General features: G+C 42.5%; 1 protein-coding gene across 19 annotated transcripts in view; it reads right to left on the minus strand.

Annotated features, from left to right (window-relative positions):
- Window positions 1-23,516, minus strand: part of TANC2 (tetratricopeptide repeat, ankyrin repeat and coiled-coil containing 2) — a 365,248-nt gene that overhangs the window by 29,609 nt on the left and 312,123 nt on the right. For all 19 annotated transcript variants that reach the window (XM_021068126.1, XM_021068124.1, XM_021068122.1 and 16 more), the window contains 5 exons: window positions 19,383-19,491; window positions 9,003-9,125; window positions 7,897-8,133; window positions 3,269-3,454; window positions 579-672 (listed from right to left, as the gene is read on the minus strand). In XM_021068126.1, coding sequence (XP_020923785.1) covers window positions 579-672; window positions 3,269-3,454; window positions 7,897-8,133; window positions 9,003-9,125; window positions 19,383-19,491 — 749 coding nt within the window. The remainder of the gene's footprint in view (window positions 1-578; window positions 673-3,268; window positions 3,455-7,896; window positions 8,134-9,002; window positions 9,126-19,382; window positions 19,492-23,516) is intronic.

The following is a 23,516-nucleotide window of genomic DNA, read 5'->3' on the forward strand; positions in this document are numbered from 1 at the left end:
GAATCCAACTAGGAACCATGGGGTTGTGGGTTCGCTCCCTGGCCTCATTCAGTGGGTTAAGGATCCAGTGTTGCCGTGAGCTATGGTGTAGGTTGCAGACATGGCTCGGATCCCATGTTGCTGTGGCTGTGGCATTGGCCGGCAGCTACAGCTCCGATTAGACCCCTAGCCTGGGAACCTCCATGTGCCGAGGGAGTGGCCCTAGAAAAGACAAAAAGACAAAAAAACAAAAAAACAAAACAAAAAAAGGCCACAACTATTTTCTGTAATGGTTTGGCACACTGTAAGGAAACTTTCAGTCTTTAAAAAAAAAATATTTGGAAACAAGAACAGGGAGAAAGTTCTGTTTGAAAGAAGACTCTGGTGCTAATGGCATGGAGCATCCAAAGGAAAAGAGGACTGCAAGACGGAAATTGCTTGACTTTCTACTTTGGCTGAATGGGTCTCCAATACAAAAGCCAGGAGACAGAGACTGCCAAAGGCCTGGCAGAGCACAAAATCAGGGTGAGACACAGAGAGGATCTCCACACAAACTCGACACATTCACGAGAGAAGAGAGTGATGTCCACGAGAGGTACCTGTCTCTCCCCACAGACTGTCAAAGCTGTTGATCTGTGCTCGCTCCACTTCCTCTTCATCTTTTTCTGGAAGATCAAGTAGGTAGGAGACAATCTGAAACAAGAAGTTGCGTCAGCTCAAACTTCAGGTGGAAAACTGTACTGCTGATGCCAGCCGGGGAGGTCTGAAAGACACCCGGATGCTCCAAGGGTCACACTCTCTGTCGGACACAAAACGAATCAGAACTGACTGTCCTTGTGAAGAAACCCAAAGCTGCTATGATGAGCATCTGTTCTACCAGGTACAGTGTGTTCCATGTTTCTCTTGAATGCAATGAACTTGCATAGCGTGCGATTTAAAAAAATCACATATTTATCACATTCAAGTTAAAGAGGCAATCCCTCATCCTCCCAATAAAAATACCAAGAAATAAAAAAATCAGGAGTTCCCGTCATGGCGTAGTGGTTAACGAATCCAACTAGGAACCATGAAGTTACGGGTTCGGTCCCTGGCCTTGCTCAGTGGGTTTAGGATCCGGCGTTGCCGTGAACTGTGGTGTAGGTCGCAGATGCGGCTTGGATCCCGAGTTGCTGTGGCTCTGGCATAGGTCAGCAGCTACAGCTCTGATTCGACCCCTAGCCTGGGATCCTCCACATGCCGCGGGAGCAGCCCAAGAAGTGGCAAAAAGACAAATAAATAAATAAAAATAAAAAAATCAATAAACAAAAAAAACCCAGAAAACAAGTATGGAGAAAACCAAGGGCCTGTATCTTTTCAGAGCAGAGCTGTTATCTTCTATTTTTCCACTCAGAATTACAAGGACTGTTTGGGGACAAAAAGGAGAATGGCTGCTAACAACAAAGGGAAGTGACAGCTCTGTGTCCAGGAGTTTGACTGTAGAGAGAGCTAAAAAGCCTTCCACAGATAACAAGAATTCCAATTTTACGTAACACTCCCTTGGTGACATATTGGTCAGTGATAGGGCAGCTGTATCACAAAAGGAGCCCGTACACTGGGGAGCTGACTTGTACTGGCCCGTAAAAGCTGACTGCTAAATTTTTGGAATTTTGCAACAAAGACATTTATGAAAAATTAAATAACAATTAATTATATTAAAAAATGTTAAAATATCAACTTTCATAACATCAATTATTTAACTACATTTTATGATGATCTATGCTCTTATTGTGTCTGTTGGGTGGAAATTTTACATAAGGCTGTGCTCCTGGGCACCTCTTTAAAACTCTGTGTTTGCAGATGTCATACCGGTAGTTGAAATCAGCCACGGTTGGGGGTATTTATGCCCTGGAAAGTGTCAAACTTTATAAACCCAATTTAGTACTAAAGGTAAAAGAGGTTCCAGTTTAATGAATATCCTTTGCATGAGGGTGAGAAGTAGTCTGCACATCAGATTTAATGACAAAATTATTGGGAAAAGAGCAATCTGGGGTGCAACTTCATTTATCAAATCATGGTTGAGTTGTACCCATAGGTTGAGTACGGATATAAATTTAGCAAAAAATCAACAAAAGCATTCAATTAAGAGTATTACAGGAGTTCCCTGGTGGTCTAGTGGTTAAGGATCTGGCATTGTCACTGCTGTGGTACAGGTCTGATGTCTAACCTGGGCATTTCTGCAAGCTGAGGGTGTGGCCAAAAAAATTTGTGTTAAAAAAAGGAATATTACACATTTCACTATTATTTGTAAAGTGAGTATGACATTTTTTATATCAGTAAAACTTATAATCTAATTTAAGTATGTATGTACACACACACACACACATTCTGCTCCATTTCACTCCCTTCCACAGAGCTGGCTGTTAAACATTTCCTAGCACACTACCAATTTCACATATTCTGCCACTATACTATTACTTTCGCTAATAAATAAATTAGCAAAAATAATAATCTGTATAGTGCTTAACCACTTACAAAGCCCCTTTCATATCAGTCCTATAAACAAGAATTTATCAGCTTCACTTTACTGGTGGGGAACTAAGGTTCTAAGAGCTTAGGTAACTTGGCCAAGGTCCAGAGCTGATGAGTAGGAAAGCTGGGACTCAAACTGGGTCTTCTGAGATTCCAAATGTTGTGCCCTTCCCATTCCACTCTGCTTACCGCTGTGAACACAGGTCAGCAAATGATCCCTCTGAGCCCAGAGTCAATGTCTGTTAATCTTTTTTTTTTTTTTTTTTTTTTTTGTCTTTTGTCTTTTTCTAGGGCTGCACCCATGGCATATGGGGGTTTCCAGGCCAGGGGTCCAATTGGACCTGTAACCCCGGCCTATGCTACAGCCACAGCAACTCGGGACATGAGCTGCGTCTGTGACCTACACCACAGCTCACGGCAACGCCGGATCCTTAACCTACTGAGCAAGGCCAGGGATCGAACCCGTAACCTCATGGTTCCTAGTTGGATTTGCTAACCACTGAGCCATGACAGGAACTCCCAATGTCTGTTAAATAGGGATGGAAAGATGGAGAGGAATCGGATCAGGTCATTGCCAAAGCCCTTTCCAGCATAATTCTAAGTACCCTAGAATCTCCCCCTTCCTCAGATCAGTGACCAAAAAGCTAATTTATGTTAATTAGGCTGACCATTTTGTAAAAATGCAACTCTCTTCCCCCATTTTCCTAGGCCTGTCAACACAGCCTGAAAAACAAAAACAAAAACAAAAACAAAACCCAAACCTTATCACCGGATTTCTTACCTCGGTGTAGCCCATGCTGGCTGCAGCGATGAGGGCCTGTTGGATGGCGTGGCTCTTCTTAAACACCCCTTGCTGCTGGCCCGCCATTGTCCAGTCACACTGAATCAGAAACTTGACAACCTCCAGATGACCTCGGAGTGCAGCATGGACCAGAGCACACTGGCCATTCTTATCCAAGTGATCCACCTAAGGGAGAGGACCAGGAGCCTAGTGAAGCAGACTTGTGGCTGGGGCCCCAGTCCAGTCATGTCAGCCCCCTGTTCCAAGAACCAATCTCTGAGAAAATTTAGAAGATACTCTCCTACTCAAGCTAGATCTTCAGTGAACTGGCAGATGCCCCTCTGGGGAGAGTCTCTTTGCAATAAGGTCAGACTTTTGTTTTATATCAAAAGAAGCCAAAAAACCCCATACTCCCAGCCTCAACTCTGTTTTCCTGAAGTATTCTCCCCTTTGTCCTCAAATACTTCTTTTCACATCAAAATCTGAAAGACTTGTAAGTTCTGTTGGCGCAAAAAATGGCCTTTGAGATCACGAAAGGAAGAAAAAACACTTTGAGGCTCAAACTTTTTGGTCTTCCAAAGAAGCAAAATATTTCATATCATGAGTCACACATGTGACCACTAAGCTTTGGCAAAGGCCACCTCTCTCTTCCAATGGGAGGCAGAATCTCCAAGATCTGGCCCAAATGGCTAGAGGTACTTGGAACTTAACGCTAGACTAAGTTCCAACAGCATTTTTTACAGTTGCAGTGTTGGTTACAAGTTTAGGCGGAAAGAGGATCCCTGATTAAGATCAATCTATCAGAAGGCCTCCACCCGGGAGCCTCAATAGCTGAATAGCCTTTTCTGGCAGGTAGGCAGATTATCTTGCAGTGGTAGTTGGAGCACTTGAAACCCAAATTCTCTTTCTGGCTCTCACCAGCTTTAGTTCCACCCAGCCATCCATATAACACATGTTTACTGAATGCCTACTATGTGCAAGGTACATGATAGGATCAAAAGATGAACAAGATAGAAAAAGCATGTGATAGGATAAAAAGGTAATAATGCTAAAAATTTGTCCAACAAAGGTGTAATAGAAGACATGTTATAAGGAAAGCAAAAGTGCAGTAAAATTTCAGAGAATTCCCAGCCAGAATCAGGAACAGATTCAGAGGGAAAGGTGCAATGGTCTGAATGTTTGTGTCCCCCCCAAATTACATGTTGGAATTCTAACTTCCCAGGTAATTAGGAGGTGGCGCCTTTGAAGAATGATTATGATTCATGATCAGGCTGTGCCCTTGTGAATGGGATTAGCGTCCTTATATGGAGGCCCCAGAGAGCTGGCTTGCCCTCTTCTATCATGTGAGGACACAGCAAGAAGGCACCGTCTGTGAAGCCGGGAGCTCTCACCAGACCCCAAATCTGCTGGCACCGTGATCGGGAGACTTAGCTTCCATAACTGTAAGAAAGAAATGTTTACAAAGTGCTGGGTCTGTGGTATTTTGCTATAGCACCTCAAATGGACTAAGCAAAGGGCTATCTTTACTGGCTGAGAGAGGAAATGATTAATTCTAGTTTCTGTAAGGACAAAATACATGAAGGGGGAGTTTGAACTACAAAGCTGAGAGAGTCTTTTGGGACCAGAGCATGGATATTTTGAATGCCAGGCTGAATGATCTGAATTTTAACAAGTAATAAAGAGTCATTGAGAATTTTCATGCTCCAAATTGTATTTTTAAAAACTAAAGGAATGAATAAAAGGAGGCTTTGCTTCCTGGGGAAAGGACTGATTCCAAGGCTGGGACAGTAATAGCAAATGATGAGTTAGGAACATCTTATGGTGCCGGAAAGTACAGATGTGCTCATAAAATAATGAGTGGAGAAAGCTGAAAAGACACAGGAAGCAACTTGAAGGCACTCCCAATGTCCAGATTTGGGGCACTTTGAGCAAAGACAAAATACCAGCAACGAGTTATAGATCATAGCATAAAATAAATATCCAGGAGGCAAGTCATTAAAACCATAAACTTTGGAATCAAGCACAACCTGGTCAAAGCATGCATTCACAACCAAAGTCTATAAATAAATAAATAATTGAGTAAATAAATACATGGAGGGGAAATTCTTCTTTTTTTGCTTTTTAGGGCTGCACCTGCAGCATGTGGAAGTTCCCAGGCTAGGGGTCGAACTGGAGCTACAGCTGCCGGCCTACACCAGAGCCACAGCAACGCGGGATCTGAACCACGTCTGTGACCTGTACCACAGCTCCCGGCAACACCAGATCCTTAACCCACTGATCAAGGCCAGGAATAGAACCCACATCCTCATGGATACTAATTGGATTCATTTCTGCTGAGCCACGATGGGAACTCCCAGGATAGCGCTTCCTTACAGCAGAATTCCAATTAATAAATGTTGAAGGGAGAGGCAGATACCATAGCAATAATGACTGCAGCAAGAATCACTGATGGATCCTAAACTAGTGGACAAAAGCCTGAGATCCAAGATCTCTGCCTGGTCTGAAAGCATCTCCCTTAAAGATACTTCTTAATTCTAAATGGGAAAAACAGTTTCAGGCTGAGAAGCCTGGAAGACACCAGCTTATCCAAGTGAGAGAAGTTAACATTCCCTGTAAAAAGACATCGCCACGACGGCCCTCCTAAAGTGCTGCAGTTATCACTTCTGTGGTGTGCTCGCCAAAACCACGCAAACGAATTGGATTGCCAGTGATGAAAAAGCATCAAACTATAGTCGAAGAACATTCAATCCAGTTATTCAACCAAATAACTGGTACAATTCTTCAGTGGTTTAGAGGGGTGAGAAAAGAGAGAAAGTTACTTTATTTGGTGACTGGCAGTTGTTAGTGACTTTTGAGGGTAGCTTCAGTTGAACGTCAATAGGTTGGTTTTTCTTTTTCTTTTTTTAAAGATATTATTTATTAGGCACTGCATGACATTAAGAGAGACTTCACCTCTTTTTAAAAAGCCTCCATCACTTTTAATTACCACGATGCCCCTGAGAATCCTTTTCCTCGATGAAAACAAGTGAGACCGAGAGGTCGAATGACTTGTCCAAGCCCTCAGAGAAGGGTGAATGCAGGCTCTGACCAGGGTGTGCTTGATTCCAAGGTTTACAATTTTAATGACTTTCGTCCTCTTTTTCTCATGGAAGCCAGAGTGCAGGTGGCTAAGGAGCAGGAAGGAAGCAGTGACAGCAAGTGGAGAAGACGCTCAGGACAGGCTTGGTGGACATAGACAGGAAGAGAGGGGAGGGTGGCCTCCCGTTCGGAGGAGGGCGGGAAGTTTCTCTTTTGAGTTAGCCAAGACAGTCACAGGTTTGCAGAAACTGAGAAGGAAGGGAGGATGAACTTAGAAAAAGAATGAAGCGATGTGAGAGAAAGAGCAAAATACAGAGATAAAAAATACCGGCGGAGGCAATCGCTTTGGAAAGGAAGGTAAACACGTCTGTCTCTGATGCAGACGGCTGAGCGTGAGAACGGATTATTGGAGTTTCAAGATAGAGGCTCAGGGAGATAAACTCAGTCTTGGTAACTGTAGGAGGGTAAAAGAGGTGTGATAGGGTCTTAAGAAGACCACAGACGATTTACATACCTGCTCTGGGGAAAAGGAGAGATGGATAAAATGATAGCTGAGTAACAGGAAAGACCCAGCTGAGATCAGAATACGAATTTACAGCAGTAATAATAAAGCCCAGTTATCATTCCGCTTCGAGAGGTTTCCATCCAAATGATGAGGACATTATAGGGGGACCATCCCTGTGTCACAGTAACATCTAAGGCTCTGGGATTTCAGAGCCTTAGATGTTAAGCTTTAGATGAGGTTCCCAGGTCCCAGTTCCCAAAGGAGTCTCAGGAGACCCAATTCTTTCCTGGTAAGAACAATGGACACCTAAAAATGAGGTCATACCTGTTACTTACATTAAACTGCAAAACCACCAAAATCCTCAGCTTGTTTTGCAGACAGAAACAAAATACGACCTAGCTACAATTTTCCCCAGAGGCCCTCGTCTTTGAGACCAGCATTTTTCTATTTACTGGTATTTTGAAATTGGGTTATTTCATATCGGTGGCTCCTGAGATACTTACTATAAAGCAAATATATTTTGAAGAAATGTTTTGAGAGAATTAAAGGACACTAATGGAAACACTTCTGATGCCTCTGGTCAGTCTAAGAATAAACAGAGAGAATCGTCTTCTCCCCAAACCTCTGCTGGGCTGGTCTTCCAGGAGGGGAGAAGGAGCCTGGTCTCTGTTCTTATGTCCATGGCTAACCATTCAGTTCAGACTTCCCAGTGCAGGCTCCTTGCTTTCCCACTTCTTTTTCCTCACTCTGAGCTCAGGAGAGAATTTCTTGGTTGTTAGGGAATTTTTGTGGCTGCTGATAAGTGCAGTTTCATAAGTGCCTCTCAGAAGTTTTAGAACGGTGTCCAGACGCAGCACAGAACTGGCCACGGCAAGCGGGCAAACGTTGATGGAATCAGAGCTAGCTCCCCTTGGATCTGCTGCCTAAGAGGGTCTGACGAATTCTACCTAGACTCCTGAAGTAACACAGGAGATAAGGAAGCCTCTGCAGCAGGAAGAAAGAGAAAGGGAAGGAAGAAAAAGCAGCAAAGCCAGACAGTCGTTACCTTGGCCCGTTTCTTGCACAGCAGCACGACAATGCTGAGGAAGCCTGCCGCTGCGGCGTAGCCCAGAGGGGTCAGGCCGCTTTCAGAGGAGGCGTCCACGTTGGCTCCAAACTCCAACAGCAGGGCCACCATTTCTGTGTAACCAAGATGAGACTGGACACACAGAATTGGAGCATTATTTAACACTTCTGTCCGGTAATTAATGTTGGCACCTCCCAAAATCAGCAGTCGGCTGACCTGGAAATGAAGTAAATAAACAGAAATAATATTCACATAAGTATCAGTCACATCTTGTTAGTTATCTTTTGTCAAGTCAGCTAGGACCCCGCAACAGTGCCTAGTAGCATTTAGTCACTGCGTCATTTTACAATCTTCACTTGTTCTCTCTTCAATATCTTGCCTTTGGAAAAGGATGTGAAACGTTTCCTTTATCTAAATTGCTCAGTAACTAGAGCAATCGCCATCCAGGCTGCAGTGCTGATATGGTCTCCACTACGTGAACTGTCGGTCAGAAAAACTATCAGAACAAAGATGACTTGAGAATGATTTACTCCCTGGTAGCAGCAGGACTTAGTCTACACATCAGAGTCAACTTACAGAAGGGAGGAGGTCAATAGGTTTCGTTCTCAATTCACAGAAGAAAGGTAACAATTTAAAATACATTACATGGAGTTCCCGTCGTGGCGCAGTGGTTAACGAATCCGACTAGGAACCATGAGGTTGCGGGTTCGGTCCCTGCCCTTGCTCAGTGGGTTCACGATCCGGCGTTGCCGTGAGCTGTGGTGTAGGTTGCAGACGCGGCTCGGATCCCGTGTTGCTGTGGCTCTGGCGTAGGCCGGTGGCTACAGCTCCAATTTGACCCCTAGCCTGGGAACCTCCATATGCCGCGGGAGCGGCCCAAGAAATAGCAACAACAACAACAACAACAAAAAGACAAAGGACAAAAAAAAAAACAAAAAAAAACCAAAAAAACATTACATTACCAATAAAAGGCTAATTAATAGGAGACAGTCTAAGTAAGGCAAGTCAAAGATTAATTAAAGAGCCACTTAAATGTCCTTACTTTTTCATAGTTAATTCTTTACTTGTAATTTATATGTATTTACCTTTATATTTGGAGTGTAGAGGTTTCGTAAAGATGCCAAGGCCATGGAAAGACCTTCTGTGCTATAGGAGATCCAGAGACCTTGAAGGATGGAGGACGATACGCCAACTTTTTTACTCAAACCCTAAAAAAGAAATATAGAAAAAATTAAGTTATTAGCCCAGCTCATAAGGATCATCAGCAGTAAGTCAGGAGCCCTTGGGTTTGTGGTACTAACAAAATGAGAATAGAGTCTCGTGCTAACAGCATCCCTGCATATCAAAGCCAGTCCACGAATGGGGACAAAGACCAGCCCTGTGGGAACAAGCTAACTTAAACTGTCTCTGCCTTGGCAGTTTGTGGCACCATATCTACTTAATACCTTTCTTTTCTGCTATATCTGGGTATAATTCCCCCTCCCCAAGTCTTTTCTTTTCTTTCTTTCTTTTTTTTTTTTTTTGCTTTTTAGGGCCACGCCCATGGCATATGGAGGTTTCCAGGCTAGGGGTCCAATAGGAGCTACAGCTGCTGGCCTACACCACAGCCACCGCAATGCCAGATCTGAGCCTCGTCTGTGACCTGCACCACATCTCACAGCAACACTGGATCCTTAACCCACTGAGCAGGGCCAGGGATCGAACCTGTGTCCTCAAGGATGCTAGTCAGAATCATTTCCGCTGAGCCACAACAGGAAGTCCTACTTTTGTAGTTCTTTTTTGTTCCTCTCCTCTTCTCTGTTCTCGTCCCTTGTGAGACGATGACTATCCTTAGTGTTGTTTGGATTCCTTTTTCTTTTTTGTTTCTATCTGTTGTTTTTGGTGACACTGAGGTTCACTTATAACTTTATACATACATGTATACATGAATGATTAAGTTGATGACCTCTTACATTTGAAGGCATTCTAATCACTCTACATTTTTACTACCCCTGCCCCATGTTCAATGTTTCTGATATCATGTTTTCCATCTCTCTGTTTTATATATCCCTTAACTACTTACTGTGGGTACAGATGATTTTAATGTTCCTACCAGGTAAATGGTTGATCTACTACCTCTCCTGCATGTTTGTTGGCCTTTACCAGTGAGATTTTTTTCCTTTCATAATTTTCATATTTCTAGTTGTGGCTTTTTCTTTTCCATTTAGGGAAGTCCCTTTAACATTTCTTTTAAAGCCAGTTTAGTGCTATTGAAACTCTTTTAGCTTTTGCTTATCTGTAAAATTCTTTATCTTTCAATTCTGAATATTAGCCTTGCCTAGCAGAATATTCTTTTTTTTTTTTTTTGTCTTTTTGCCTTTTTCTGGGCTGCTCCCGCAGCATATGGAGGTTCCCAGGCCAGGGGTCGAATTGGAGCTGTTGCTGCAGGCCTACACCAGGGCCACAGCAACTCCGGATCCAAGTCGTGTCTGCAACCTACACCACAGCTCACGGCAATGCCGGATCCTCAACCCACTGGGCAAGGCCAGGGATCGAACCCGAAACCTCATGGTTCCTAGTCAGATTCGTCAACCACCGAGCCACGACGGGAACTCCAGTAGAATATTCTTGATTGCAGGTTTTTTTTTCCCTTTCATCGCTTTGAATGTATCGTGCCACGCCCTTCTGGTCTGCAAAGCTTCTGCTGAAAAATCAGCTGATAGTCTTATGGGAGCTAAGATTCTTTCCTTGTCTTTAACTTTTGCCATTTAAAATGATAATGTGTCTTAGTGTGGACCTCTTTCAGTTCATCTTGTTTGGGACTCTGTGCTTCATGGACCTGGATGTCTGTTTACTTCCCTAGGTTAGGGGAATTTTCAGCTATTACTTCTTCGAATAAGTTCCCTGGCTCTTTCTCTTTCTCTTCTCCTTCTTGGACCTCTATACTGCAAATGCTGGTATGCTTGACGCTGTCCCAGAGGTTTCTTAAACTACCCTCCTTTAAAACACTCCTTTTTCTTTTTTTCTGTACTGTTCAGGTGCTTTACACTACTCTGTCTTCTATCTCACTGACCTGTTCCTCTGTATCATCTAGTTTGATGTTGATTTCTTCTAGCGTATTTTTTATTTCGGTTATTATGTTCTTCAGCTCTGTTTAGCTCTTCTTCATATTTTCTCATTCTTTGTTGAATGTGTTCATTCATTCTTCTCCCGAGTCTGGTGAGGATCTTTATGATCACTGTCTTGAACTCTTTAAAGGGTAGATTGCTTATCTCCACTTCATTTAGTTCTTTTTCTGAGTTTATATCTTATTCTATGTTTGGAACATATTCCTCTGTCTCCTCATTTTCTCCAATGCTCTGTGTTTATTTCTACATTAGGTAGACTGGTTACATTTTCTTCCTTCTTCCCTTCCTTCCTTCCTTGTCTTTTTAGGGCCCCACCTGTGACATGTGGAAGTTCCCAGGCTAGGGGTCAAATTGGAGCTGTAGCTGCTGGCCTAAGCCACAGACACAGGAATACCAGATCTGAGCTGCAGCTGCAACCTACACCACTTGGCAATGCAGCTCATGGCAATGCAGGATCCTTAATCCACTGAGAGAGACTAGAGGTCAAACCTGCATCCTCATGGATACTAGTCAGGTTTGCTACCACTGAGACACAAAGGGAATTCTATACATTTTCTGATCTTAGAAGAGTGACTTTAGGTAGGAGATGGCCATTGGTGCCAAGTAGCATACTCCCCTCTGGAGTACCCCTAAAGGCTCTAAGGGTACCCCTAAGTAGGCTGTGTGTGCCCTTCTGTTGTGGCAGGGCTGACCACTCTGGGTGCACTGGTGGATGAGACTGGGCCCCCAGTCTGGTTGGTTGCAAGGCCATACCTCGTGTAGTGTTTGTGGCCTCCTGGAAGGTGGGGTAGGCTTTCTGTGCAATGGCTGTGTAGCCCTGAGGTGGGTGCAGGGCTGCTGCTTGTCCACTGGTGGGTGGAACTGGGTCTGTGTGGCTGTCTATACAGCCTGGGGTCCTGATGCTGGTGCCAGCCTGCTGGCAGTTTTGAAATCCTAGCTGGAAATGCAGCAACTAGAATAGACAAAGCAACTGATTGCTGGCTCCTCCTTTTACCTTTAATTCCAGACCACCCTCCATCCTTAGGCCTCTCCCAAAATTGTCCTTTTTAATCCAGACAATCTAATTTACTCCTATGGCTTTGCTCTTAGGATTTCAACTAAGCATTATTTGTTTCTTTTCCAACTATAAAATTTAAAGTAAAGCTATGAGTAGGACCTGAAACAGTCAACTTTTTCTTGAATACTGACTTAAACAGGATTCCTTGGGTATGGTCATTCAATCTATAAAATTATCTTAGAGGAGAATAATGCTGGACCAGTATTTATTAAAGTCATGTGGCAATTCTTTGGCTCAAGGCCTCTGGCATCAGGGGAAGTTCAGAAAATTTTGTATTTAGCTTTTCTGAAAGAGGGAGCAACTCACCTCCTCTGCTCAGGGCCTACAAGTTTGGATGGCCTTTTCTGAATGTAAAATGCCTCTTTTAAAAATGTGATACTCAGGATAATTTCAGTCATTTAGGGGTACCAAAGAAATTTTAAATAAGAAAGCCTGAGAGGTTGAGAGAAAATATGAATGTTCCCAGAACAATGAATCATAATTTGGTCAAGGGGACTTGGGTGGACTTCCACATCTGGTAATAGTGGATCTAGGTAATCTGGATAAACACTCTTTTTAAGTGCCACTAGGAAAACGTATATAAAACTTAAAAAAAAACCCAAACCTCCTTGAAGACGTGGGAGGACTAACAAGTTGAGAATTACTGGGTCAGAATCTAGGATAGGATAGAGCCCAGGAGAGCAGTTTAGAGCTGCTTTTCTGGTAATGTTTGCCAATTCTGCAGAGTTAACTAGGAGTATTTTTGATAGCTTTAGGATTTTTAGGGCAGTGAACCTATACTGTATGATACTGTAATAGTGAATACACAGTATCATGCATTTGGCAAAATCCATAGAACTGTACCACACAAAGCACAAACCATAATGTAAAGTATGGGCTTCGGTTACTAATAATGTATCAATGTAGGTGCATCAACTGTAACAAATGTTCCTTGCCAGTGCACGATGTTAACGGGAAAATGTGGAGGGGGTAGTGAGTATGTGGGAACTATCTGTATTTTCTGCTCAATTTTTCTGTAAACTCAAAATTGCTCTAAGAAATAAAAATCTATTAATTTGAAAAAAAAAAAAAAAGCCTGGGTCCTACTCCAGAACAATGACTGATAATATCTGGGAGTAATGTTCAGAAATGTGTGTGTATGTATTTACAGCTCCCCAGGAGAATATGATGTATAGTCAAAGAAAACCACTGATCTAGATCTACAGACAGGTCTCAAATATAAAAAGCTGAGTGGAAAAGTTATAGGATTATATACTATGATACTGTTTATGTCAAATTTAAAAAGCATAAAATAATTCTATACGTTGTTTATGAATATATACCTAACAATACACAGGTGAGAACACACACTAACGTAAGGATTGAAGTTGCCTTTGAGGAGAGAGAGAAATGGGATAAAAGAGGGATATAAAGGGGGCTTCTACTGTATTTGCTACGCTTTCATTTCTTAAAAGTAAAGAAAAAGATGTGAACAAATATAAATATCTTAGCATTGTTAAATCCTGTAGATAGTATTTGATGATTCCATTATCTGTATTTTCCTATATGTTTGAGATATTTCAGAGTAAAATTAAAAGAGGACATCTCTTTCCCTGAGATAAGAAAAAGGGAGGTAAGAATTGCTAACAATATAGATTGATTTACTGGCAAGAGGAGAGTAGTTAAAGGAAGTCACATTTGATGCCTTTGATTTTTTTTTTTTTTTTTTTTTTTTTTTGCTTTTTTAGGGCTGCACCCACAGCATATGGAGGTTCCCAGGTTAGGGGTCAAATGGGAGCTACAGCTGCTGGCCTATACCACAGCCACAGAAACTAGGGATCTGAGCTGCGTCTGCAACCTACACCTCAGCTCATGGCAATGTTGGATCCCTGACTCAATTCATGAGGCCAGGGATTGAACCCGCATCCTTATGGATACTAGTCGGATTCATTTCCACTGTGCCACAACGGGATCCCCAATGGCTTTGATTTTTTTCAGTGACTCATACGTCAGGCTGTTTGTTGAGGTGGTTGACTTGGTTAAGAGCTAGACAAAAAATAAACGGGAAGAGGAGCTGAGTAAGAACAGACCTTGGTAAATGAACTTCAATTAAGTGGTCCAGTAAAAAGACCACAAGGCAGCACTAAGAGTCCCACTGAGGTTAGAGTAAATACACAGGAAATAAGCCCGAAATACAGAGTTAAACTCTAGGACTTGGAGTATTAGCTTTATTTGTACCATGGACTTGCTCAAATGATTTTTTCTCCTTGGTGAAGTGGACCCTTTGTTCCTATGAGGTATAGAAGGAAAGAGTTAATAAACTCAACTTATCAAAAGTGACAGGCAGATCCCATTACTAGGCAGGATATAGTCAAAAATAACCCATAATAAAATTTAAAGCTGATGGATTCTTAAAGGGAACTTTAGGTTCACATAACTAGAAAAAGTACCTTTTAGTATCTGTAACTATTACTCAGGGAAAAGAGGATCTCTTTTTGTCAGAGATGGCAATGGAAACCCTTCCTTAAATATTTTAGAATCTAAATTTTTAACACTGTTCTCCAGCCTTTAGTAAGCTTGCTCAGTATTTTTTTTTTTTTGTCTTTTTGCTATTTCTTGGGCCGCTCCCGTGGCATATGGAGGTTCCCAGGCTAGGGGTCCAATCGGAGCTGTAGCCACCGGCCTATGCCAGAGCCACAGCAACGCCGGATAGTTAACCCACTGAGCAAGGGCAGGGACCGAACCCGCAACCTCATGGTTCCTAGTCGGATTCGTTAACTACTGCACCACGACAGGAACTCCTTGCTCAGTATTTTTGAATACTTCGAGGAAACAGGAAAGGCATGAAGAAATGAGCAATTTCATCTTAGGGCTCTTAGCTATCTATGGCTCTAGTATCTTAAGATCACCTTAGAGCTTATCTAACTGGTTTCTTTAAAGCAAATTATTGCTCACAATCAGTGATCCATGTGTAGGTACCCCAGTATCTCAAATGGATTATTACTGACCATCCACGTGGTCACGTTTGGTTATAATAAAAGGATCATGGTAAACAGAAGGAATGGTGCCTTCCATGGTGAAGGGGTTGGCAAACTACAGCCCAATGCCAAATCCAGTCCTATATCAGTTTTTATAAATCATATTTGCTGCAATTCAACCACACCCGTCCACTTCTGTACTCTCTGGCTGCTTTGGAATTACAATGGCAGAGTTAAGTGGCTTCAACAGACACTACTCACTGCATGGACTACACATATTTGCCAACCCCTGTTACAGAGGATGCTCAGTCATCTCTGAAATGAAAGGGTGTTACTACCATCTGGAATTTATGCTTGTTATTAAGTCTGATGACCAGGAACATTTACTAATAATTTTGATAATAAAACATTATATTAGATGCCTAGTACTTTACATTTTTAATGTACTTTTATATATCTTATATCTATGATCCTGTCATAATCGGAAAGTTAAGATATTGTTACTATTTTATAGAAAAGAAAATTGAGACTGCTTAAGTGGCAGAGTCTATGCCTGAACCTATGCCTTTTTTCAATTTTTTTTTTTGTCTTTTTGCCATTTCTTGGGCTGCTCCCACTGCATATGGAGATTCCCAGGCTAGGGGTCGAACTGGAGCTGTAGCCGCCGGCCTACACCAGAGCCACAGCAACACGGGATCCGAGCCGCGTCTGCAACCTTCACCACAGCTCACGGCAACGCTGGATCGTTAACCCACTGAGCAAGGCCAGGGATTGAACCCGCAACCTTATGGTTCCTAGTCGGATTCGTTAACCACTGCGCCACGACGGGAACTCCAACCTACGTCTTCTGATTGATGTTAAGGGATCTCCAGATGTCTGCTTCCCGCACTTGCCCCCGTGGTAAGAGACGTCAGAGGACTGATCAATCAAAGGAACACTTCAGAGGGCAGCATTCAGAGAGCTGATTTTAAGAGCACTCTGATTATGAAACACTCTGCATTACAAATTAGATTGAATCTCTCTGGCCATAATTCACAAATATCCTGCTTTCTTTACATAGGTTAAAAAAAAAATCTAAATGGCAATTGGAGGATTATAAAAGAATGAAAAGCTCAACATCATTGGTCATTAGGGAAAAGCAAATTAAAGCCACACTGAGATACTATTTCATACCCATCAAAATGGCTAAAATAAGAAAGAGAATGTCTAACAAGAATTGGCAAGGGTCTGAAAAAGCTGAAACCCTCATGCATTGCTTGTGGGATTATAAAACGGTGCAGCCACTTTGGAAAACAGACTGGCAATTCCTCAAAGCGTTAAACATGGAGTTACTATATGTCTAGCAATTCCCCTCTTAAGTAGATATAAAAAGGAACTGAAAACACATCCACACAAAAGCCCGAACACTAACACTGCAAATGTACTAAGTGCCAATGAGTTGTTCACGTTAATATGGCTAATTTTTTTTAAAACAATAAAAAGAGGAAAAAAGCTCTATGCTATGTTTATAGCAGCATTATTCACAATAGCCAAAAAGTGGAAACAGCCCAAATGTGCAACTAATGAAGGGATAAACAAAATAGTCTTTATTTGGCAGTAAGAAGGAATCAAGTACTGATACACACTACAACACGGATGAACCCTAAAAACATTATGCTAAGTGAAAGAAACCAGACATAGACAAGAATGTATTGTCTGATTCCACTTATATGAGATGTCCAGAAAAGTCAAACTTACAGAAAGTAGATTAGTGGTTGCCCAGGGTTGGGGGAAGCATGGGGGAGTGACTTCAAATGCATGTACGGTTTGTTTTTTAGAGTGATGGAAATATACTAAAAGTTATTGATTTGTATCCCTTAAATTAGTGAATTTTAGGTATATAAGATTATACCTCAAAAAGCTGTTAAAAACAAAAAGAATGAAAAGAGTTCCATAGCCAACTAAACATCCAGAATTAAAGACCCTCAACCTCCTATTTTTAAGGTTGCAAATTTTCATGAACAAAGATAAACTAAGGGAAATTTAAAACTAACTCCAAAGAAAAATAAATTGGACTCTATGTCACTGCCACCTGGAAGGTCTAAGTGGTATAAGCACTGAGTCTGACTTTGCCTTTTCGTGATCCTCAGCAGATAGGAACTGGGAGTTCGAGTAGTGTGGCAGAAGCTAAAAACTATCAACAGGGGGCGCTCTGCATTTTTGCAGGACTCTGAGAAGTGCAGCATCAAGAAGACCACGGTCCAGGTCTACATTCTTCAGCCCGCAGTCATGTCATCACCCCGTGCTATACACCCGAGTGTTTATGGCCCGAATCACCCACGGAGCCAGTCTTATCTCAGGCAACCATGTCGTCTGCAGCAACATAAGATAAAACTCTGTCATTGACAGGCGTGTATGGTTTAAGTGTAGCTCTCCATGACAGAGAGGAGGGGGGTTGAGGGAAAGATGAAGTGGGTGAAGGAATCAAACACTGGTTATAAAATACACAAGTCACGGGGATGTAAAAAAACACAAACGGAGGTCTCCGTGTATTGGATAAAGTCACAATGGATCAAATGAAATGGCGAATCATTTATCTGTTTCATGTGGTATTTATTTTACCATGCAGGGGATAAAGGATAAAGACAGGCATCAATTTCTTTGCATCTGATCCTAGGCAGTGATGTTAAAAGCTTAAGCGTTCAAAGCAGTGATGATGAATGTGTAAGTTATTTTTCCATCTAACTGAAGGACAATCACCTCAGAGCTGGTAGAAGTAGCAGATACATTTTGGTCCACTTGAAACTGGAATGGGACCCCTTGCCTGATATTTAGTCCCACTCTGCTCCCATTAAGGAAGGTCGCTTGGTAAGGTCATTTCTGGTACAGTGATTTGTTCGATATGATGATGATTCAAATAGAGGACCTGTCACTGCAGGTTTCACGTCTGTCCATCTGATGAACAGGCTTCTCCAGCTGCGTGCTTATTGACTGGGAAGAATTTGCTAGACTCTTGAAGTTGCCCTTAATGTCATTTTTCTCTCTAAAGAAAACTTTTTTTTTTTTTTGTCATTTTTACCTTTTCTAGGGCTGCTCTTGCGGCATATGGAGGTTCCCAGGCTAGGGGTCTCATCGGAGCTGCAGCTGCCAGCCTACACCCCAGCTCATGGCAATGCCAGATCCTTAAGCCACTGAGCGACGCCAGGGATCGAACCCGCAACCTCATGGCTCCTAGTCGGATTCATTAACCACTGAGCCACGATGGGAACTCCAAGAAAACTGTCTTATCTTTAACAGTATGTCTTGGGGAAAGTCCAAGCCAGAGAACTGTTTGAGATCCCTGTATGTCTCAATCCTGAGACAGCAAAAGTAGTCTGAAGAGACGGCAGGGAATGGAGGTAGCAGATGCAATAGCAAACTGTGGGCCAGAAATCAAGAGAACAGATTTCTTCCTTGACTTCTGTGCTTCACCCCACTATCTAGACTATAAATTCCTTGAGATCAGGGGGTATCTTTTATGGTTTTGTATCCCTAGTACCCAACACAAGGCCTCAGTAAGCACCGAAAAAGCAAAAGAATGCACACAAGCACAGGCAGATGTATTAGGTGCCCTCCTCGGGATGAATGCTGACAGAGGGAATGATTAGAGTTCTTAGAAGTTTTGAAACTACTAGAGAAAAACTGGGACCACCATTTTTTTTCCCCCTTTTAGGGCTGCACTTGTGGCATATGGAAGTTCCCAGGCTGTGGCCTACACCACAGCTGTAACAATGTGGGATCTGAGCTTTGTATATGACCTACACCACAGCCCATGGTAACGCCGGATCTTCAACCTACTGAGCGAGGCCATAGATCGAGTCCGTTTCCTCAAGGGTACTAGTTGTGTTCTTAACCCATTGAGTCACAGGGGAACTCCTGGAACTATAATTGGAAGAGAGAATGGGGGAAGTAGCTCAAAGAAAGGTTATAGCTGCTTTTAGACAAACAGTCTGAAAATCACAGCACCAGGAATACTAAAATTTCACTAAAACAATTGTAAGAACATTGAAAGAGAACTGCTCTCTGTGATTGTTTTAGACACTGTGAGAACCTCAACTAATGCTACAGCATGAGTGTTCTCAGGAGATGGTAGGTCATATATGGAGCAAACACACACATACATGTGTATATGCTTCTTACCTAAATGATTATACACACAAAGTCCTAGGGACAACAGATGAGACATTTTAGGAGATGGGCCAACTTTGCAACAAACTCATTTCAGAAAGCATGGACCAGACTGACGTAACAGTAGCTTCATACACATAGTGTTAAGGAAAGCCTGCTAGAAATGGAAAGAAAAATGCCTCCAACTTTTTAAGTTACCTTAAATATGTGTGCTTTGAGGATGTGATGTCCCAGTTCAATAGTCTGCTGTCGATTTAGTTTTCCCTCTTGGCGGGAAAACCAGAAGGCAAGTAATGTGTGACCACTCCTGAAAAGAAAGAGACTCATTTTAGAAATTTTAATGCCCCAATTCGTCTCTGGGTGGAGGCCTGTTCAGGTCTAGCCATATCTCCAGCAAAACTGTCTCATTCAACCAATTTCTTAGGAAAGGGCACTTGCTGCTGGGCAAATGATGGGTATTGAAAGGTTCCTAGCTTTTACCAGTCCTTTACCAAAATCACACGTGTGAATACCACAAAATGTCATTTCTCGTTGGCTTACACCATCCCACACACAGATGGCATTAAAAGATTGTTTTATTCTCTGTCTCTGTCAACTCCTCTTATTTCACTCATGCTTTAAATGTCAGTGTTGTTTCCTCAGGATCTCATTTTTGGTCCTAGTCTGTCCTCCTGGATTAGCTCATCCATCCTCAGAGCCTTCACCACCACCTATTATCTTTTTCCCTATCTAGATGTCTCAGCCTTAGATCAATAAACATTCAACGGTCTACTGGATTTCTCTGCCTAAAGGTCCCACGGTATCTTAAACTTGACACGTTCCAACCTGGATGAACAACCTCTTCTCCAAGTAAAGTCTTCGCTGATCAGCCTCTATCAAACCTCTATTCTTTCTCTCTACCATTTCTTCCCAGCTGAGAAGAAGGAAATGCCCTCTCTCTGGTGCTACCGTCACTGGTTATACAGGTACCTTTGGCACAGCATCTGCCATGCTATTACATGCTCTCTCCTCTACTAGACTGTAGGCTTCCTGATGGCATCCGTTCCCATTCCCAATCTCCTTGCCAACAGATCCCCAGTCTGTTCTTGAAAGAGAAAACACTTTCCTCTGCCTTTGCATGTTGTCTTATCTGCCCATGAGGCTCAGAACTGCCACAGCCCTCTTGTAATCACGTGGTCAGCTGTCCTAAAGACAAAGCCAACAGAAAGGCTAAGCTAAGAACTGCCCTGAAATAGAGCGTAAGCCCGGACTGTATGGGATCAGCAGCTGCCCTGATTTTGGACCACTTGTTATATACAGTGACATATTTCTTTACCGTTTAATCCATTTGAGTTGATGTTTTCCACTTCTTCCAGCTCAAAGCATTCTAATGATATACTCCTTTAAGTCTGAATGTATAGATGTATATGTGTATGTGTGTTTATACACAACTGTTTATGTGTATTTTAATCCTGAGTTGTTTATATTCTCCATAGTGCCAAACATTATGTATTGCACATAAAAATTATCAATAAGGTTTTTTGGAAGCAAGAATAGACACTGAAGAAATGTCACCTTTGGGATGTGCCTTCTTACCACACGTGCTGTAGCCTGTAGGAACTATGGACACTTAGAACTGTCTCTCTGCTTCCCCCCGCCAGTGTACTGGTCAGCAGAGTTCTTTATGCCACTGATGATAGCACAACTCTTTTCATCCTTTCACATGGGGTGCCACAGAGGAGGGAAATCAAGCTGTTATCTCAGTGTCAAGCCTAACGAATTAATCGAACTGAAGGAAAGATAGCAAGTAAATTTTTGTGGGTGACACCTCCCTGAGGAGAGACCCAATGTCTACCAGACAATTTTCCTCTCATATTTAACATTGGCTACTCTGCTAAGTTTAACATTTGAAGATGTCCAATACAGAGGTCTAAAAAACAAATATCAGAGTTCCTGCTGTGGCTCAGAGGGTTAAGAACCTGACACAGTCTCTGTGGGGATGTGAGTTCAATCCCTGGCCTTGCTCAGTAGGTTAAGGATCAGGCATGGCCGCAAGCTGTGGTGTGGACTGCAGATGTGGCTTGGACCTGGTGTTGCTGTGGCTCTGGCGTAGATCAGCAGCTGCAGCTCTGATGCAACCCCTAGCCTGGGAACTTCCATATACTCCAGGTGGGGCCATAAAAAGAAAAACAAATATGTTCTCCCCCGCCCCCCCGCCGCCCACCTCAGTAAAGAACCTGGAGAACAGGGGCTAGGACAGCTCCCATTATATGCAGGATCATCTCAGAGGTCTCATGCCTATAAAACTTTACAAAGAAATTTGACCATGTTATAACTTTGGCTTCAGAGAATTTTTGAATTCTAGTGGATACCAGGTCATCTTGTTTGATTAGCTAGGATAAGGGAAAGAAAGTTATTTGAGAAAATGTCTCCTACAACTGTATCTTGCATGGAATCATCAGTGTCATCTGAAGGATAAGCCGAGGGTTGTTTTACACTTGCAAAATCTAGAGATTGCTACTAAACTTCTACCTGTCCCTGGAAAGCCCAATGTAGTTGGTAGGATATTTCAAGAGAGGTTAATGAGAACCATTTATAAAAGTGCCCTAATCTCAAGTTCTCAAAATCCTATCCAGTTATTAGCAATGAAATTATTGTAGCCTCCCTGGTGGAAGAATAATTACTTTAAAGTGACTCATCCATGGCTGTGCACAGTGACTAGAGCCCCTGAATACAGGCTTTTGATCCACTTCTTATGCTTCAGGCCATGAATGAGAAGCCATGCCTGTCAGGATTAAGGAAAAAGCTCATGTCTGACAAGGATATGACTTTTCAGTTAGACACAGAACTGACTTTGCCCTAGTGCTTTCACTTTACTACTGTGCCTGAGACACCCTGGTAAGATAGCTGCATCTTGGAGTTCCCGTTGTGACTCAGTGGTAATGAACCCAATTAGTATACATAAGGACTCAGATTCAATCCCTGGCCCCGCTCACAGTAGATCAAGGATCTGGCATAGCCATGAGCTGCAGTGCAGGTCAGCAGATGAGGCTCAGATCTGGCGTTGCCATGAGCTGCAGTGCAGGTCAGCAGCTGAAGCCCAATTCGACCCCTAGCCTGGGAACTTTCATATGTTGTGGACCCAGCTCTAAAAAGAAAAAAAAAAAAAAAAAAAGCTTGCATATATGCATTTCAGGTGGCTATTGCTTGCTTTTGCTGTTGATCAGGCACTGAGGAGAAACAGCAAGCCACACAGGACAAGGAAAAGATGAAAGTGACAGCTGTAGTTAGTTTTTTTTTTTTTTGATACAAGCATATTACATTATTCATAAAAGAATGAGTCTGATCCGTTCATTGGACTCAAAGCTTATGGTGTTCAGGATACAAAAGGGAAAACAGCAATCTCCATTACATGCCTGGATTTGTACCTCACTGTTCTGACAACATATAATGCCACTGGCTAACCCATAGTCTGAATGTGTCTATATGTGAACTTGTCTATATAAATGTTTATATTTTATATGTGAACTTGATTATATTTATTTCTCTTTTTCTTTTTTTGTAATTTTATGGCTGCACCCACAGCATATGGAGGTTTCTGGGCCAGGGATTAAATCCAAGCTGCAGCTGTGACCTATGCCACAACTTTGGCAATGCCAGATCCTTTAATCCACTGCCCTGGGCTGGGGATCGAACCCAAGCCTCCACAGCAACCCAAGCCATGGCAGTCAGATTCTTAACCTACTATTTTGACTTTTATTATTTGTTCACTTCTGAAACTTATTTCGTTTGATTCCTAGCCTTACCATTCTCAAAGATCACCAATAACCTCTTAATGGGTTTTCTTTTAGCCTTTGATCTTTTTTTAAATTTTCTCCCCCAGCATTAGGTCTCACGGACTATTTCCCTCGAAGCTGTGTCTTTTCTCGACATCTGTAGTGCTTCCTTGGCACTTTTCCTCCCCTTCCTTCAGTTATGTAACTTTGCTGTATTCCCCCTTCACTCCTCTTTTGTAGGCAGCTCTCACGTCCTCGACTCCTGGCTTCAGCTCTCCCTGCAATGTGCCTGGCTCCCACGATGACATTTCTAGCGCTGAGGTTCCCTTTGCTTCTCTAGCTGACTGCTGATGCCTCTACCTCCTAATGACCTGCCAAATGATGCTGTTTGAAGTTGAAGCTTTCCTTCAAAACTAAATCCCCTTAAGACTCCTTTATTTTTTTAAAAAAATATTTTTTTCAGTCACCCAGGCATAAAACCTAGCGATTGTTTTTCTCCTCCCGTTACACTTTCTCTCTTGGATAACTGCAAGAGCCTCATTCTCTCTACTACCTGCTCCCTGGCCCATGCCAATAA

Source organism: Sus scrofa, chromosome 12, assembly GCF_000003025.6.
Source record: "Sus scrofa isolate TJ Tabasco breed Duroc chromosome 12, Sscrofa11.1, whole genome shotgun sequence".
In the NCBI taxonomy this organism is placed as follows: domain Eukaryota; kingdom Metazoa; phylum Chordata; class Mammalia; order Artiodactyla; family Suidae; genus Sus; species Sus scrofa.